Below are 17,854 nucleotides of genomic sequence, written 5' to 3'. Positions count from 1 at the left end.
ACGAAGTTGTACGAACCTTCCTTACTAGGCAGATCCCCAAATAAGCCTAACATTAAAAAGAGTAACATCATGAGACCATAAAATGTGACCCACGTCCAAACCTTTAATTGAACCAAAGCAAAAACTTACAATACATCCACTACACCCCCTTTAAATATTACATTGTTTATATGCTTCCAGACCTTGTTGACTACTGCGATCAAAATTACTCCCCAAACCTCATTTACCGAAGCAGACACATTACACATCCTAAACTAAGAGAAGTTTAGCAGTGGGATGTTGTGAAACGCACTCTTCACCCCCAACCATATCTAACAATGGTTCCACAAACACCATGCAAATCTACACTCGAAAAACAAATGGGTACTAGTCTCCTCCTCAACCTCGCAAAGACTACACATAGAGCTTGCTACTGTGATCTCTCGCTTTTCAAGATTAGCCTTAGTGGCTAACTTATCTTCCTACACCCTCCAAGCCGTAACTATTGCAGAAGGTACAACTTTAACTTTCCAAAACTTCTTAAACAACGCAACATTCTCTCCAGCGCTGTCCCCCCTTATACGGTGGTAAACAGATTTAACCTTGTACCCAAAAACCTCCTCTCCCTTCCATACCCACCTATCCTCCTTTTCCAAGTTAAGACTCTCAACTTGGACTTCTTGATAAAGTAGACCTACTAGTTGCTTCTCCCATGATAAGTGTGATTTTTTTACAACAACCAATCCAAATTTGAATATCAAATCAATATAATTTTATAAATTTTATATATAGTAATTGATTATATAAGAGAAAAAAAATTATAGGACTTAGACCACCTACAAATTGTTTTCAAGAGTCAATCCAAATTTCAACATTTCAATTATAACATATTTTAACAACAACTAATCCAAATTTGAATTTCAAATTAACATGGAATGTCAATTCTAATACCTAATTTTTTTTTTAACAACCAATCCAAATTTTAATTTAAAATGAGTATAGAATTTCTATTATAACAACCTGAAAATAGTTTTCAACCAGCAATTCAAGTTTCAATTATAACACGTGCAATTATCACAGCAACCAATTCAAATTCGAATTTGAAATCAATATAGGATATCAATTACACTTCAAATTCCACATCCCTGCAACTATACTACTATATACTATATAGTGATACATGTCAAAGCAGAAGATTTAATCTCTTCAACAAGTTCAATAACAACTTCAGTTCTTTGAATATGTTTTTTTTCCAAATTCAGTGGGGTATTAGCTACTTGTGCTTAATTTTAAGTGTTAAGTTTTTAATTAATTTATTTTTCTCTTTTTCACCATCTTTATGAGTTGTAAACTTATTTTTTTAAGACAAAGTTTTATTCGGTAAATGTTATACTAAATTTGCTCATAACAAACTCAAAGAATACAAAAAAATAAAAAATAAAAAATAACAAAATCAGCCAAATATAAAATTTGATTCAGTAACACTTCAAACAATATTATTTATTTTCATTAACCAGTACATAACTTATAAAATCATGATAGAGTAAATAAATCGAACACTTAATCAACTTAAACTAATTTGAACCAAAAAAGTAAGTGAAAGAGGATTTTACCTCCAACGACGAAGCCTTTGTCACCACAATCATCTTCGTTTGCCTCCATCTATAACAGATTTTGTCTTCAAACTCGCACCAAATTTCCATGCTCACCTGCATATTAGGGATTCTCAAAAAGTTGACTGATACTTATTAGCTATATTTTCCAACTTACACCAGCCATATCCATAATTTGGAGATGATTAAAACTTTTGAGAGATAATTTAGAAAGAAAACTCGTCAATGTTAAAGATTTAATGATACAAGATATGAGACAAAATCATATTTCAAATACTTATTTTACACACACATTTTCATACTTTATTTTTTCATATTAAATAATATAGAATTAATTAAACTGACACACGTCAAAGTTACTTATTTTTTATTTATTTTTCTTAATACATTAAATACTAAGAGTCCCATTTTGTATTTTTTTTATCGTGAATGTTAATTTATTATTCATAGTATGAGTTTAGAATCACTTTAAGTCTATGGAGCATAGATGCGGATATGGACACTGACACAAAAATACGTATAATCTCTAAAATGTAAGATAGAGGGACACAAATCTATATATTATATAATTTTGAATTATATAAATTGAAAATAAATATTTATGTACAAAAGTATGTTTCAGATTCTTTTGAAAGCAAAAAAATATTTTTCATGACTGGTTCAAAAAAATTTGTTTCTTATTTTTATAATCATAATAAAAATTTATACAATAAATTTGAATTTTTAAAAAATTATTGTATTTATACATTTTAAAATTGTGTTAGAACATGTTAGAATTTTCAAAAATTCAACAAATATTTTTTGAATTGAACACTTCATCGATAAAGGTCCTACGAGTTGACACCAATACGTGTGTCCGATACGAATATGCTCATTTAAGAAAAGTGTCCAAAGCGTAACTTTACGTTTAATTTTTGTGATGAACCAACACTAATAACGTCCGCTTTATGGTCAGCTTTTATCCGTGGACACTAATAGCCGTTGTTGTTTTTGTGAGTACACTTGGTTAACATGTGTTACTTAAATGATATCATGTCCCACATGGACTAAATTAATTGGGTTATGCTATTTTTATTGAAGTTTTGTTTATATGTAAATTCTGTCATAATATAATTGTGATTAAATTATTTTGTATTGAAAATTACAAAATGTGAACATGGAGAGTGGATTTTTTTAATTAAACCATGGTTACTTAAACTCAAATAAACAGATAAAAAAGTTATCCCTCCATTTTTTTTTTGCTGTCTTCTAGTGTTTTGTGTTTTGAACCATGACGCTCTTATCCTCTCAACTCCTTTTATTCTCCGCCGCGCACCGCCGCACGCCGCTGCCGTGCACCATCCTCTTTCGTTGGAACAAGCCAACAACAGACGGCACTGTCCGGTTTCCGCGTTCTCCTATCACGCCAGCTGTCGGTTTGGATCAAAGGGTGTCGCGGTTTGTCGTCCCCGCCACGGCAGAAGATCTGCTCTACAATGCCGGAGCCACCGTTGGTGTTCTCGGCGGCGCTTACGCCCTCGTGCGTGCTTTTGATGAACTCACTCGGAGGAACATTCTCCACCAGGTACAACTTCAATCTTTGTTCAGTCACTGCTTGCATGCAGATACACAATTGCAAAACAGAGTTCATTTTTCAGTTTGACAAATTATTTATAAGTATTTGTAGAAAAATATTAGGAAATAAAATGAATCAAAATTCTTTTACAGTTAAAAGGGAGTTTCTATAAAAGCTGTGCTTATAGGAGAAATTTTAAATTTTGTGAAAATCTTAATTCATTTCACTTTCTTATTTTCTTTCATCCATAGGAAGAAATTTTTAAGTTGCAATGAATTGTTATGACGTTGATTCCATGCAAATTTAAGGCACAGGTAACGAATAGTACATCCTTTAGGACACCTACGTTGAAGGCTAGAAAACGTTACCGCAAAAATAGGTTTATTTGTTGCCTTGAATTTGTTCCTGGGTCTTGTTTATTGATTTGTGTGCTGGTGGAAGTTTGGGTGCTTGCTTGACTATGATGTGACTCTTTGGCTCCGTGGAAATTGGTTGGACAGGGCCTGAGCAGAAAGCTGGTCCATATATTGTCTGGCTTGCTTTTTCTCTTTTCTTGGCCTATTTTCAGGTATCCCATTTCTGTGTTTCAGATCATGGTTTGTTATCTTTCATGGGAGGAAGATGTGAACTGTATGTAATGCTGCTTTGTTTGAATGTTTTGATTTTTAATGGTAGGATAGCAACTCCCCTAAGGCTCGCTACTTTGCCGCTTTTGTACCTCTGGTCAATTGTTTGAGGCTTTTGATGAATGGTCTGTCCCTGGCTTCTGATGAGGGACTAATCAAATCATTGACCAGAGAAGGAGATCCAGAGTAAATTTTTTTTTTTTGTCGCTGGTTTTTTGTTTTATTTTCTCATGGGGGTGTTGAAAAACTGCAAATTTTGTCTAGGCATTGAATGTTCATTTTTGGTTGCAGAGAATTGCTGAGGGGTCCTCTTTATTATGTTCTGATATTGACTTTATGTGCTCTTGTGTTCTGGCGTGAGTCTCCAATTGGTGTGGTCTCGTTGGCAATGATGTGTGGAGGGGATGGTAATATAGTAAATAGACTTTTTTTCTGCATTCTTATCTAAGTGATGGGTTTCTGCTTTGTTTTTCAGCTTTGAACTTGATGATTTTGCAGGTGTAGCTGATATCATCGGTAGAAAATATGGGTCCATGAAAATTCCTTACAATCAAAACAAGAGTTGGGCCGGTAGCATATCTATGCTTGTGTTTGGATTCTTGGTTTCAATTGGGTGTGTAATAATCTTATCCAACTTTTCCTATCTTTATGGCTGGATATATGAACTAAAGTTACATATAAAAATGGGAAAAGATATTGTTTATAATAGTATTGTGACTGATGCTTTTGATATTATTATTGCATGCAGGATACTCTACTACTATTCAGTTCTAGGACACGTGCAGTTGGATTGGGCAAGCACTGTGCCCAGAGTTGCATTTATTTCTTTCGTGGCAACAATTGTGGAGTCCCTTCCCATTACTAAGATAGTAGATGACAACATCTCTGTTCCACTAGTTACAATGGCAGTGGCATTTTTCATTTTACATGGCTAGCTCTTGATCCACGAAAAGCCATACGTATCATCTCTATTCAAAATTTTCCCGCGAGTGAGGCAATATTTGTTAAAAGAACTTACTATAAAATCGTTGTCGAGAATAGCTATAATCATTGTCTTGTGTTGATGTCTTAATTAACACTATTTATTGTTATTTTATTAGTTTAGGATTTTCAAGAATCTTGTACATATATAACAATAAGCGGTCTGTGGTTTATAACAATTGACACCATGTCTCCATGAACATTACATCCGAATCTAAGAATTGGATCACAATCAAGTGGTTTAGCATAAGATTAGTTATGATATACAATTGCAGATTTTTTATGGCAGAATAATAATGATTATGCAAAGGCAATTTTGCATTGTCTGTCCCAATTGGAGTCAATTTCCCTCCAAAGATGAGTCTCGGAACACACTCCAAAGCGTAGCATAGATCTTTTACTAATAATTTAGGTGAAACTATCCACAGTTTATTTTCTTTTCACTTCCGCAATGAAGCTAATACACCAATAGTGGTTGGATGTTGAAGTGGTCACTTTAAAGAAGACGTTACTTGTCCATATCTGACCAAAGGAAAAGGGTCCTTAATAATTGTTTTTGGCACAAAGAACTCTTAGTTATGTTTGGTACAATTTAATTGTCACGTCTACATCGGGTACAAAAACAATTTACGTCAGCCCATAAGTTTTCGGAATGCACAATTATTATTAGGTGAATGATTGACGAATACAACTTGGTTCATCTGCAATCTGAACCACATGTTAAGAAATAGTTGATGGGTTAGGTTACAAGTGCAACAGTATCTCTTAATTGCATGTGGTTTCACTATCTAGATTATGAACTTTCAGCACAACAAACACTGATTGAATTTAAGCAGGCAGATGTACTTTTACAGCAGAGCTTTACCAAATGCACTCTAATTTGCGTGTTAAGAAGCACCAATTTCCATTCAATACGTAAAACTACATAGAATTGCCATATTACACCTATATTATTTACAGATTGCCAAGGGCCAAATAATCCACGAGCTGAAGAAACAATAAATTGAGCAATTCAATGATTCATACAGTATGACAACCAAAATGATATCATCTTCCAACTCATAATATTAATATAGAATTAAAAAAACAACGAATCTTTTCTTACAAAGTATTGCCTCCAATTAGAACTTCCACATTTTATCATCCCTTCGAAGCATGAAAGAGGATGGAAGAACTCATCACAAAATTAAGCTGTGTTGAGGAATTATAGCTAGAACCAGCTTCCAAAATCTGCAAATTTGTTCTTTTAATGAATAATTGATTGTTGGGCAGTCAATTGTTTTATCCCTTCTTGCTGAACAATGAGGATATCTAAAAGAATATGTTCTCAAAACCAGAATAAATTCACCGGTTTTGAAGTCCTTCAATTGCCTTTTTCCACTGCCATGCTCTTTGCTTAGCATCTTCAAACGACATTACCTTTTTAGGCTGCAACAACATTATTTTTAAAGAAAAATGTGAAGTTTGTAACACAATGTATTTTAATTAAGACTTAGAATTTATGTATGGAGGAGTTGGGGGTGTAATTGCAAATCACTTACTAAAATGTGACACGAAAAGAATTTAAATCAAAGCCCTTTCAGGTCTTGCTGTTTGCTTATAGGTGTTACGTACTTAAATATCTCACTTGTACTATTTCCTATATTTATAAATCGCACAAATTGTACAAGAACTAGTCAAGAAAGCTTACTGTGCAAATCTTGAAATTTGATGCCGTAGTCACTTGGATACTTAAATCATTTGGATTATCGGACCATATTATATTTCCCTTCACAATTAGCTTTGATGGGTCCACATAGATCAACTTTGGTTTGTTGGTGAGGATGAGCTGCACCTTCTTGCTTGTTAGTTTTTGTAATTTCTTCACCATAGATATCATAAGAACAGATTCCCCAGGATCCAAAAACTGTTGCCTGTAATGAGCATAAATTTTACAGTTTGACAAGCCAGGTAAACATGAACTTCAGGCACTGTACACAAGAGCCTTTATTTATTTTTCTAAACGTTCAATTTCTGCTGGAGTGGGAATAGATTTGTAACTGAGAATGCAACATTTTTAGTTAAATACTACCAGGGAGAGGACATTGGGTATAACCAAACATCTATGTAAATTAATATTATTAGATGAAATAAGACCTCAACTTAGCTGTTATTTTTTGTCCCCTAATTATGAATTCCAAAAAGATAAATAAATCTACAGTGTTCTTTGACGTGAAAGGCTGTAAATATGAAAATAAAGTGAAAGATAGCATTCATCATTCGGTAAAATATTAAGACACCGAGGATATAGCTTCAAAATATTCTTTTGGCCATATTTAAACTTCTTTAATTTGAAAATTATACTAACATTTGAGCCCTTTTAAGGTCACATGATTTGTAAAGGGTTAATGAAATGATCTTCAACAAACCATTACTATTGAAGTGAACACATCATACCAATTCCAACGAGAAAATGTCTCTACATACCATTTTGAATCAAAGGAATCAATTGAAGCTAGCCTAGTTATGTGACCAGTCCCATCAGAAGATGTAGCAGCATCAGATTGTCTAACCGAAGCCAAAGAACCATCCCCAATGTGAGAAGGACTCCATGATGAATCATGAACATCATCAGCTGCAGGTGACTGAGTCTACAAGTTAAAATTATACTAGTGTTAGATAACGAGGACTAGAAATGAAGGTTCCTTTTCTTATTCTGGATAAATAACATTTAAAAGAGCAAAGTAATGGTAGTCACACCCCAGGTTCCAGAGCAAGTTTTGGAGGAATTTGTGCCCTCAAGTTATCCCAGTCAACCCCCTTGAAAAATGGGTGTGCTTTCAGAATAACATAACCATCAGGTCCAGCACCTGGTCTCCTGCTGGGATCCAAATCCTGCATCATAATAACATTGATTTTAAATTAAAACTCCACAAATTAAAAACCCATGGCATGCAACTTAAATTAAAGCATGCTAAAAAAGTTGTGATATTATCATATATAGAATATATACCATTAAATGATGAATTTTGGTATTACCCTTAATGTGCTATTTTTCATGTTTATCTACAATAATGCTTTATATCTTGACAAGTTTAATTGATAAGCAGTTACGTACTTATAAATAACATGATGTCAATATTCATTCATGTATGATATTCTTCTGGAAAAAAAATAATTGTGGGTATATTTACATAATAGTCCTTATAAAAAACTATAAGGTGCTTGACTGGCTAAAATCTGAAGGGCTAAACAGCATTACAACACTTGTTTCATGCGGACTTTAAAATTGGTTATGGACTTATTGGACAGAACATAACAAAAGATGACATACACGACATAAGTTAAGTGACAAACTTTTGTGCTTCACTAATGATCCAAAGGTAGAAAATACCCATCAATTTGGCCAAAATCCGACGAATGTCAATCGATAAGCCCAATTGGGCTTTGTACCCAGCACAACTCCCCACTCCACCCTTCAAAACTGTTTTTTTTTTTTGCATAAACTACTTCCATAAAATAGACAAAACATAAAGTAGTGTTGAGGCTCAGCTTCTTAACTAAGTTGTTCTGCTTGTGTTGTCTACTTATCCTTCAAATGTGCATTACATGCACCCATTATGTGTTATCTAATAGTCTACAACCAACCACAACTTCTGGCTTCCTGTTATTATTATATTATTTATTGAAAAAGGCACACTATGCACCAATATGACCCATCACCCGACCCCCTTCCAGGCAGCATACTCTTTTTCAAAAGCTATATTCGCAAGGTATCAGAAGTACCTAGGAATTAATGAATGTGAATAAAACTATGAAAAAGTCCTAAGCCTGACAACCAATAAAAAATCAATGGGTACAGGTTAGAGGAATGAAATTGACCATTGCTAAACCCACATTAACAAAAATACTTGCAAAATTCACCCCATCTTAAAACACTGTCCTTCAAGAAAGCTAGAAATGAAACATCTTAATTCTGGACATTACACTCCTTTATGATCTTAATATGTAAATTGAGCAGCTATCTAATTTACAAAAATAGAAAGGATATGATATTTTAAGCAATTAGCAACATATAAAAATTATAGTGATGCTAAGATTTCTATGTGCACAATTTATAATACTAACCAACAGACGGTCAATGAGGTCTCTTGCTTCGTCAGAAAAGTAATCTGGAAATCTAAGTTCTCTTGCTACAATTCTTTGAAAAATTAGCCATTCACTTGCATCTTTAAAAGGGGAAGTTCCAGAAAGCATTTGGTATAATGTGCAGCCAAGTGCCCATAGGTCATTTCTGTTGTGATATATTGAGGGAAGAAAAACAAAAAAACGGAAGTTATTATATGAGAACCTGGTATGAAACAAAAAGCAATAAAGAAACTCAGTGCATGAACAAACTTAACGTGTGAGTTGTAAAAAATTAACCCTTGATTTAAAAAAAATTAAAAACTGAAATGAAAAATTTACATGCATGAAAAACTGGCACAATCAATAATATTTTCTTCGATAAGAGTGAATGACTGTATTCAAAGTACGTTATATGCATCACGATGGAGGCTTAAGAAATAATATTAACATAGAATTCATCTGCATTACTTGACATTTTAATGCCTACCCAAAAGTTGCCGGAGAGGAATTAAGAACCTCTGGAGGAACATAAGCAGCTGTTCCCACAAAAGTGCAGGCTTTGTCGTCTGGAAATTTAAAAAATATAAATCAATATAAATACAATATAAAATAAACTTACAAAAAGCAGCATCCACATTGCCCCTATTTTACCAGATGCTGCATTCGGAAGGACAGTGATTTGACTATCCTGCATAGGCTTCACACTCCCAAAATCGGCTATTTTAATATGTCCTTCAGCTGTAAGTAACAAGTTCTCTGGCTGCAATTGAAGAAATTTAATATTCACATGGCCATATATGGCAGTGATGCAGTATAATCATGCTACAGAATTACCTTAATATCACGGTGTATGACTCCCAAATTATGTATGTATTCAAGAGCATCAACAACTTCAGCTGCATAGAACTGTGCCTCGTCCTCAGTTAGACGACCTTTCTGCACAGAGAAATCAGAAAGCTTGCTAGTAGATATCATGTAGTAATAACAAGCATGCGACAAATTAACAACTTCCATATTCAAAACAGTACTGAAAGTACAAATATTTTAGTAAGCCATGGACACAGCTGATGAACAATGATAAAGAAAATACGGGCATTTACAGGCAATTTTGTTTAGAGGCAAGGGGGGCATTGGTTATTACAAATAGAGCATGGATGAATACTATTTATTTAGTACTGCCATTGTTTTGAGAATCTTTGTTCTAGTAAGTATTGTGGATCTGTACTTTGAAACCAAATGTTCTAATGTGATTTCATTGATAATACAATCAATACCATTTTAATATTTTACTGATGTGTGCTTGAATGAATAGCTTATCTTGCATTAAGAAAATCTTGTAGTCAAAATGCAGCAAATAAAGCTCTTGGCTGAAAAGCACTTTTCATGTTAAGATATTGTGCTAGGGATAATATGTAGGGATTTAAAGAGATATTATTTCCCCTTTCCTTCTCTTTGATGTTTCCTTAGTTTCAATTTAGTTTCCTTGCTTTCCTAATTACAGCTTCTAAACTTTAGGGATTGATTCGGCCCTTATGTGTATAAATAAGTGTATCAATCATTTACTAATACACTCAAAGGAATAATTTTTCCCATCTCAAATTGGTAAACAAAGCTCTTTGGTCAGTCATTTCCAGTTAGGGATTTGGTCACTTAGGGTGCAGGACCCATAAAACCCTATATTCTTTTTCAGTGTTTTTTTGTGTGTGCTGTCACAGCAAATTTCAAGCCATCTGTGTTTAACTTGGTCTTTGTTCTTATCTTGGTGTTGTGATTGCCATTACATTTTTGGTTCCCCTCTATGTTCATAGTTTATCATTTGCTCATCATGGTCGAGACTCTTACTACTTTGACCAAGTGAAGAGGTTGTAGTTGTAGGGTAGTGGCTATGACAAAAGAGATTCTAAAGGAATTTATCCTTTTTCTCCCAAAGAACACAAGTGTCTTCAAATTAAGGCATCCCAACTGGATTCCTCTTTAGCAACTATTACACATACTAGTAATCCTGCTATAGACCTATCTCACCTTGCATTTATAGAGATAATGATCTTTTATTTTGGTACTTCTAATCAGGTTAGTATCTCTCTTACTTCTAACCTCTCACCTAAATCACCTCACCACATCACCCTCATTGATTTTTTAAAGGAAAGATAGCTGGTATTGGTTAAGCTTTGTCTCTCAAAAGTTATCCCTAAATTCCTTCGTAGTTGTACCTAGTTGCCCCTTCAATTTGATTTCAATCAATCAACCAACTCTTTCTTTGTACAAGATTGGAATGTGTGATAGATGGTTGGAGCAATATCCAAAATATGGAGTCTCTATTACCTACAACCTCCTTCATCCACTATGCTTTGTATCTAGGTCATCCAAGGTTAATAAGTTGAAGCAATTGGTCCATCTTTCACATTCAAAGTCCTTGGAGTGAGTCATGTCAGATTGGTAAAAATATTAGGTCATTCTTTTCAAGTATAGTCAAGAATTCTGATGCTTAGGGTCCTAATCATGTCCCTTCTGTTTTTGGATATAAATGTCACATTCATTGATAACCTCAAAAGATGCACATTCTAACTTTTTATGAAAGATCCAACAACAACAAAACCTTATACTACTAAGTGAGGTCAGTTACATGAATCACACGATGTCATTTCAAGATTTTTGTTCAAAGATAAGGAATCAATTTAGACAAACAATTGGTGTTGTAAATGGTGTGACAGAACATAAACATCGTCCAAATCCATCCTACGGCATCATATATCAATTTAGTAGCTCTTGATCACCAAAACAAAATGGTGTCTGAAGCACATAAACATTGTCATATTATTGATGACTTAAAAACAATTGATAAATGACCTTTGAGGGTGATGTTCTCATCACCAGTTGTTTAATAACTTGAATGCCATCATCAATTTAGTGATAAGATTTCTTACTCTCTTTTGTTTCCTGAAGAAACCCTTTTATGTTGTTCTGCATCAAGCGTTTGCTTTCACTAGTTTTGTTTATGATCCCACTCCTACTTGTTCACTATGGAAAAGGAACATTTCTTGGGTATTTCAAAGTACAAAAAGGGGTATCAGTAATTCCACATCTATGTATCATTTTATTGTCTTTCTACGTGTCCTATCTTTTGATGATACACCTTTCTTTGCATCTTTAGTCGTAACGGATTCCTCTCCTCCCAATATGACTTTTTCCTCAATTTGAGTTGTCTATCTCTCTCTACTCAGTTCTCCACAAATCTCACCCTCAGTTCCAAAGCTGACGTCTAGAAGCTCTATTGATTTGTCCTATTGATTGTGATTCAACTCCCATTCTAACCCTTCCTACTACTTATGCCCCACCTATATGTAACCCTTCTATTAACATGCCTATTGACATTTGGGTAAACCCTCAATTGTTAGTTCTCATCCTATTTATAACGTTTTTTCATCAATTGTCTCATTCTATTCGCAATATCCTCTATTACTACTCAAAACATTATCCAGTTCTAGATGATGATAGGAAATGATGCAAGAGATGATGACTGTTTTGGAGTCCAATCCCAACCACTTGAAATTTACAATTGGTTTTTGGTGGGCTTATGCTAATAAAATGAGCCCGAATAGATAGGTGGATTGGTTTAAAGCCCGTAAGGTGACAAATGAATACACTCAGATGTATGGTTTGGATGACAATACCTTGTCTCCAAATATTAAAGTGACATATATTCACTTATTCTTGTCTATGGATGCAAAAAGTCATTGGCCTTTGTGGACCTTGATAGATAGGTGGATCAATTGAAAGCTCAAGGGGTGACAAAAGGATTCTGGTTTGGACTTCAGTGATACCTTGTCTCCAATTGCTAAAATGATGCCTGTTCACTTATTCTTGTCAATGGATACAATGAGTCATGTAGCTCAATATTAAAATTGCATTCTTGCAAGGCAATATAGAGTAGATCTACAGAGAGCAACCACGTCACTTAGTTGCTCAAGGTGGATAGACCTTTGTTTCGTAGGTTACAGAAATCCATCACCTCGAGTTTGGTTAGGAAGTTTAGCAAAATTTTTCAAAAGTTTACCATGATTTGGAATGAGATGAGTCATTGTGCATTCTCTAGATGCTCATCTTTGAATAAACTAATTTATTTTGTGGTATACGTTGACGATACTGTCATTACACATGATGATCAAGATTAAGGACCTAAAGCAACAATTATTAAGCACCTTTGAAGCAATGATTAAGGCTATTACATTATTTTCGTGGAATTGAAGACCGTCAATCATAGGCCAATATTTTGATTTCTTTTAGAAAATATGACCTTAACATCTTAAAGAAACAAGGATGCTTGATTGTAAGTCATTTAAGACTCCTATGGATCCAAATGTGAAGCTTCTACCTAATTTATCTTTACCCAGACTGCAAAAGTTTAAGTTTAGTCAATGTTTTAGATGTTCAAAGCTTCACACTTTTTAAAGAAGATTGAAGATATTAAACTAAAAAAGGACTGACAACTCAGAGGAGAGACGAACAGGGAAAATTTGAAATCAAATTAAAAGTACTCTCTGAAAAGATGACAAATGCACCCAGTGAAACAAGACTACTAAGGGGAAGGGGGGGGATTGACCATGGCACTATGCTGAGTGATTATAGATCTCAATCTAAAGATAAGACATCTCATATTCCTAGCATTAAATACGCATTTTAATGTTCAAAGGAATATTCTCTTAATTTAGAATGGGGATTGGTGAATCAGGTAAAATGGAATAAACAGTGAATTTAAGCAAAAACTAACATTAGTGTTATTTCAAGAAACTTGACAGGTGAAGTGTAAATTCCTTCATTTTAAAATGTTCACTTACGTGTGAACAAAGAATTGATAAAAATAAAGACCACTAATCTATCCTGAATCTTAGAAAACCCCATGTTAAAAGGAATTCTGGTTAATTTTCTCCCTTTAGACAATTATAAGAGCATAGCAAAATCAAAGCAAATGTCATTGTTTTAATGTTTAATACTAAGACCTAATGTAGAACTAAACCCGACTGCACCTTCAGAACAAGTTATGTAAGATTTTTCCAAACAAATTATAAATACCCCAGCACAGGGAACATGTGCCCTGAAGTTTCACGTTAGCTTACCCTGGTTATTTGATCAAAAAGTTCTCCACCTTCGCAGGATTCAAGGGCCATGTCTTCACCGATGTAAAAGGAACAGAGATGAAAAAAAGATAACATCAAAATAATATAAACCAACTTGATATGCAAGGGAGTAAAAGGAAGAGTTGAGAAGATAACAGAGATGAGTAAGCCGCAGCAAAAGCAAGTGTTATGTAAAATACACACAGGACTACTTACATAGAGAAAATGAGTCTTGAAATGTGAAATATAGCCGCACAATGCCTGGATGATCCAATTGATCCAGCACGATGCGTTCCAATTTCACATAAGCTGTTTTGTTCTCTTTAGTAATAAACTTTTTATCCATGATCTTCAATGCATACACAGTTCCTGTGTCCTTCTTCTTTGCCCTCACAACCTTTGATAAGAAAGATATTAGGTGATAATTTACAAGAGAAAATAAATCCAATCAAACAACTTCTCACCGTATAACAGAAAAAAAAAATGTCCCAAAATGGTAGAAATTATAGATATTTCCATCAATTAGCATATTTTTTTGTGCACGGCTAACCAAAACAGTTGAATAAAGAAGAAACCAAATCATGTAAGAGACGAAGTGTGCAGGTAAGGGAGCTGGAAAGGTAGAAGCATCGGCGATATATGAGATCACATGCAAGTAGAAAAATGGAAAAATATGTTTACTTGTAAGATGTCACATACTCCTATTTGAACGCAGTTTAATAAGTACACACTACTACTGGCATGCCAGAAGCAAACTCAAACTCCCCATAAAAAGAAGTAAGGCAACAAAATAATACACTCCAAGGGGGAATGGAATAGAATGCTGCTTTTTTGCACTAGTGGTTTCATGCCAGTTTCAGCCGAGTAAACCCCACAAAAACAAGCCAATCATTTCTTCAGTTTGCTTCATTTTCTACAGCCTTTAATTTGTTTTACTTCCAGCTCAGTAACTCAAGATATTCTCCATAATTGCTCAGAGGTAATCTTCAGGAATCATTTGTTTAAACAAAAAACAGCTTAATTTCCAAATCTGAATCTTTAAATTTAGTGCACAATACGACAAGAGCCATCAACAAACAACACACAGCTTAGAAAATGTTGAGTGTTTTCCTATTGTGTAAAATGAAGAGAGCGGCTTTAGAATAGGAACGGGTGGGGCTGCAAGCAGCCTTCATAAATTTTTTAGCAAACATTAATGTTAGAGCATAAAAAAAGAATCCCCCACCGAATCAAAATTCACAAATGAAGATAAGATACCAAAGGGTGCTCCATAACAATAGATGGAAACAACGATGACAATATTGTCCAATGATCTCAGCAGCGTGATAAGCATCACTGATTATCCTAGAGGCAACCAACGTGTAGTATTTAACAGAACTATAATGCCAGCATTATTTACAGGATTCATGTATTACCCATCAAAACATTGCACACACAAAAAAGAAAAAGGAAAACCAACATCATCAACCCACTAAAAAAACATCAAAAGTCCATGAATGAGACCTTAGAATAAGAGCCAACACCATAGATCTTGCCCAATTCAAAGTCCTGAATAGTGTAATTCTCCTGAGGAGCCCTAAAAGCAAAGCTCTTGGATCTCGGGACATTGCCTCCACCATTGGAAGATGAGGAATTCCCCTGAACCTTTAGCTTGGAATCAAAATCCTTCTCCATTTCCAGCATTGCTCGGTCAGCACCAACAGCTACGAGAAGAAAAAACCAAGAGAAGCCACACTCTACGTTGGCATGGCCACTTTGTCTCTCTAGAAAAGCAGTTATTTTTGTCTCTCCAGAGGTCTGGGGAGGCGAGCCTGGAACGGTCAAAGGGAGGCGAAGCCCCGGAGACCCTTTTGGGAGAAAAGGAAAAGGGCGAAGGGAATTGTGCGAATGGATGGGAAAGGTGGGAGCTTTGAGGTTTGGGGTTGGTTGATTGAAATCGAAATTGAAAAAAACCCTAGAGAGAGGGGTGGCACATCACATGGGGAAGGAATGATGATGGAGATCGTTCATTTTCTCATGCCTTCTTTCTCTCTCTCTTTGTGGCTATTATGCCTAAATCAGGAACAATGTAAACACCTGTCATGGCATGGGATGGGAAGAGAAGGTAAAGAATTTTGGAGTGTTTGCATAAATAATACATATCATTACAAGCTTTTGTGCAATTTCATGCTTTTCTGTCACTGTCCTGTTTCCAATTTCATTAGTCCAATGGACACACACATCCACTCTAACCTCCAACATTTTGATTGGATTGGATTAGATTAGATTGGATTTTTTTATTGCTTTCTTTGACCCTTTTGACTGCACATCACACATTCCATTACTTTTTTTCCCATTCAAATCTTATGAATAAAATAATATAATTATAAAGAGGGGCTTTATTATAAATATTCTACCATGATAAATATTATCCATTGCAAAAATGATAAATATTCTACATGATAGATAACAAAGACTTTCATAAAATGATGTAAAAATAAACTGTTTTATTTGGCTTGATAGAAGAGGAAGTAGGAAGAAAATAGGAAAAGAAACGTCTCATCTTATTTAATTTGTAAAAAATATGAGTAATTTAAATCAGTTTTGGGTATTAATTTTGTAACATAATTAGAGTCAATACCACATTTTATATAGTGTTTCATTTGTAACATTAATGGAATGAGAGAAGAGAAAGTATATAAATGATTATTGGTCTTCTTAACAACTTGATTTTAATTTCTTTCTAATAAAAAACTTGGTTTTAATTATCACAAACTAAATATATGTTGTTTTAACCTTTGTAGAATCCACATGTATGCTTAATTTATTGAAACACCAGTTTACTTTTACCTCCATTTTTAAGTGGAGTTTTTTAGACTAAAACAATTCGTTTTTTGTTATTTAAAATATAAAAACAATACTTCTATTCAGTTTTACATTTACATCTATTCAAATTGAATTATTTATTCATATTATAGTAAAATTCAAGAAAATATGAATAATAAATCATATAAAGAGATATGTGCAAGGTGTAATTAAATAACTAAATCCTTTTAATGAGGCTAAGGATAATAGTCATATTTTCTCTATTCTTATGTTGCAGTTTTAAATGACTCTTTAAGACAATAAGAGATATCCTCTGAGATTTTTTGTAAGAAGGAATTCCTAGTAATGATTTAAAAATAATTCCTTATCTTTTAGGGTTCAAATTATTCATAAAATTTCGGTGTTAGATTAAACCCACCTTATAATTCATTCAATTTGATAAATCTTTTAATAAATTGTAAAAATATTATTTCAGATCGATCCATTATGAATTGATAAGTTAAATAGATTGATTGTTTAATTCAAAAATAAATATATTTTTTTCAAATCATTAATAATACGCTAGTTAAAATATTTAAAAACTAAAATAAATTTTGATTTTTAGGAAACGAATTTCAACTTATTTAGATGGAAATATAGTTGAGAATTTGACTCTCAAATCATTAATAGTATGTTAGTTAAAGAGTTTATTTCACTCACATGTTAAATGGAAAAAAAAACCTCCAACATTGGGTGAGCCTATTGGAAGGCGATGTAGCCACCTAACCCACTTAGGATGTGGCTTTCAATGTATACTAGTTTGAAATATGTGTTCTTGTCAGTTGACTCTGGTGACAAACTTTAGCTCTGGTCTGTCTCTTCTGGAATCAGTTCTACGTCTTGTTGCGCTGGAACGTGACTCCATCTAAGGGCTTACTAAAATTTAAAAAGTATTCAATTTCAGACTCAGAAACAACAGACCTTTACTTGGGGTCTCAAGCCCCTTTTATAGCTTATCTCTTGTAACAGCTCACGCTCATGAGAATCTAATCTCAACTGAAAGCATACGTAACAAGAAAACATTTTATTTATGGG

The 17,854-nt window shown here is 34.0% G+C and overlaps 2 protein-coding genes and 1 long non-coding RNA gene across 3 annotated transcripts; 1 reads left to right on the top strand and 2 right to left on the bottom strand.

The window, feature by feature from the left end:
• The first annotated feature begins 2,649 nt into the window (after positions 1–2,649).
• Positions 2,650–5,004, top strand: LOC137828706 (probable phytol kinase 1, chloroplastic). Its single transcript, XM_068635386.1, has 6 exons — positions 2,650–3,156; positions 3,648–3,715; positions 3,828–3,959; positions 4,065–4,180; positions 4,272–4,386; positions 4,522–5,004. Exons 1-6 carry the CDS (start codon positions 2,863–2,865, stop codon positions 4,706–4,708), a joined length of 912 nt encoding a protein of 303 aa, XP_068491487.1. The 5' UTR covers positions 2,650–2,862; the 3' UTR covers positions 4,709–5,004.
• On the bottom strand, positions 2,867–3,657 carry LOC137828707 (uncharacterized). The gene is made up of 2 exons (XR_011083952.1): positions 3,516–3,657; positions 2,867–3,182 (listed from the first exon to the last, which is right to left on the bottom strand). It is a non-coding gene; the product is annotated as an uncharacterized lncRNA (long non-coding RNA).
• A 726-nt stretch (positions 5,005–5,730) lies between the features above and the next one.
• Positions 5,731–16,191, bottom strand: LOC137828705 (3-phosphoinositide-dependent protein kinase 1-like). Its single transcript, XM_068635385.1, has 11 exons — positions 15,479–16,191; positions 14,192–14,372; positions 13,976–14,028; positions 9,696–9,797; positions 9,513–9,621; positions 9,349–9,427; positions 8,862–9,027; positions 7,494–7,628; positions 7,221–7,384; positions 6,445–6,667; positions 5,731–6,182 (listed from the first exon to the last, which is right to left on the bottom strand). Exons 1-11 carry the CDS (start codon positions 15,656–15,658, stop codon positions 6,099–6,101), a joined length of 1,476 nt encoding a protein of 491 aa, XP_068491486.1. The 5' UTR covers positions 15,659–16,191; the 3' UTR covers positions 5,731–6,098.
• Positions 16,192–17,854: the final 1,663 nt, after the last annotated feature.

The sequence above is a fragment of the Phaseolus vulgaris genome, chromosome 7, assembly GCF_000499845.2.
Source record: "Phaseolus vulgaris cultivar G19833 chromosome 7, P. vulgaris v2.0, whole genome shotgun sequence".
In the NCBI taxonomy this organism is placed as follows: domain Eukaryota; kingdom Viridiplantae; phylum Streptophyta; class Magnoliopsida; order Fabales; family Fabaceae; genus Phaseolus; species Phaseolus vulgaris.
The sequence above is the reverse complement of the archived record's forward strand: the minus strand, read 5'-3'. Positions and strand labels throughout refer to the sequence as shown.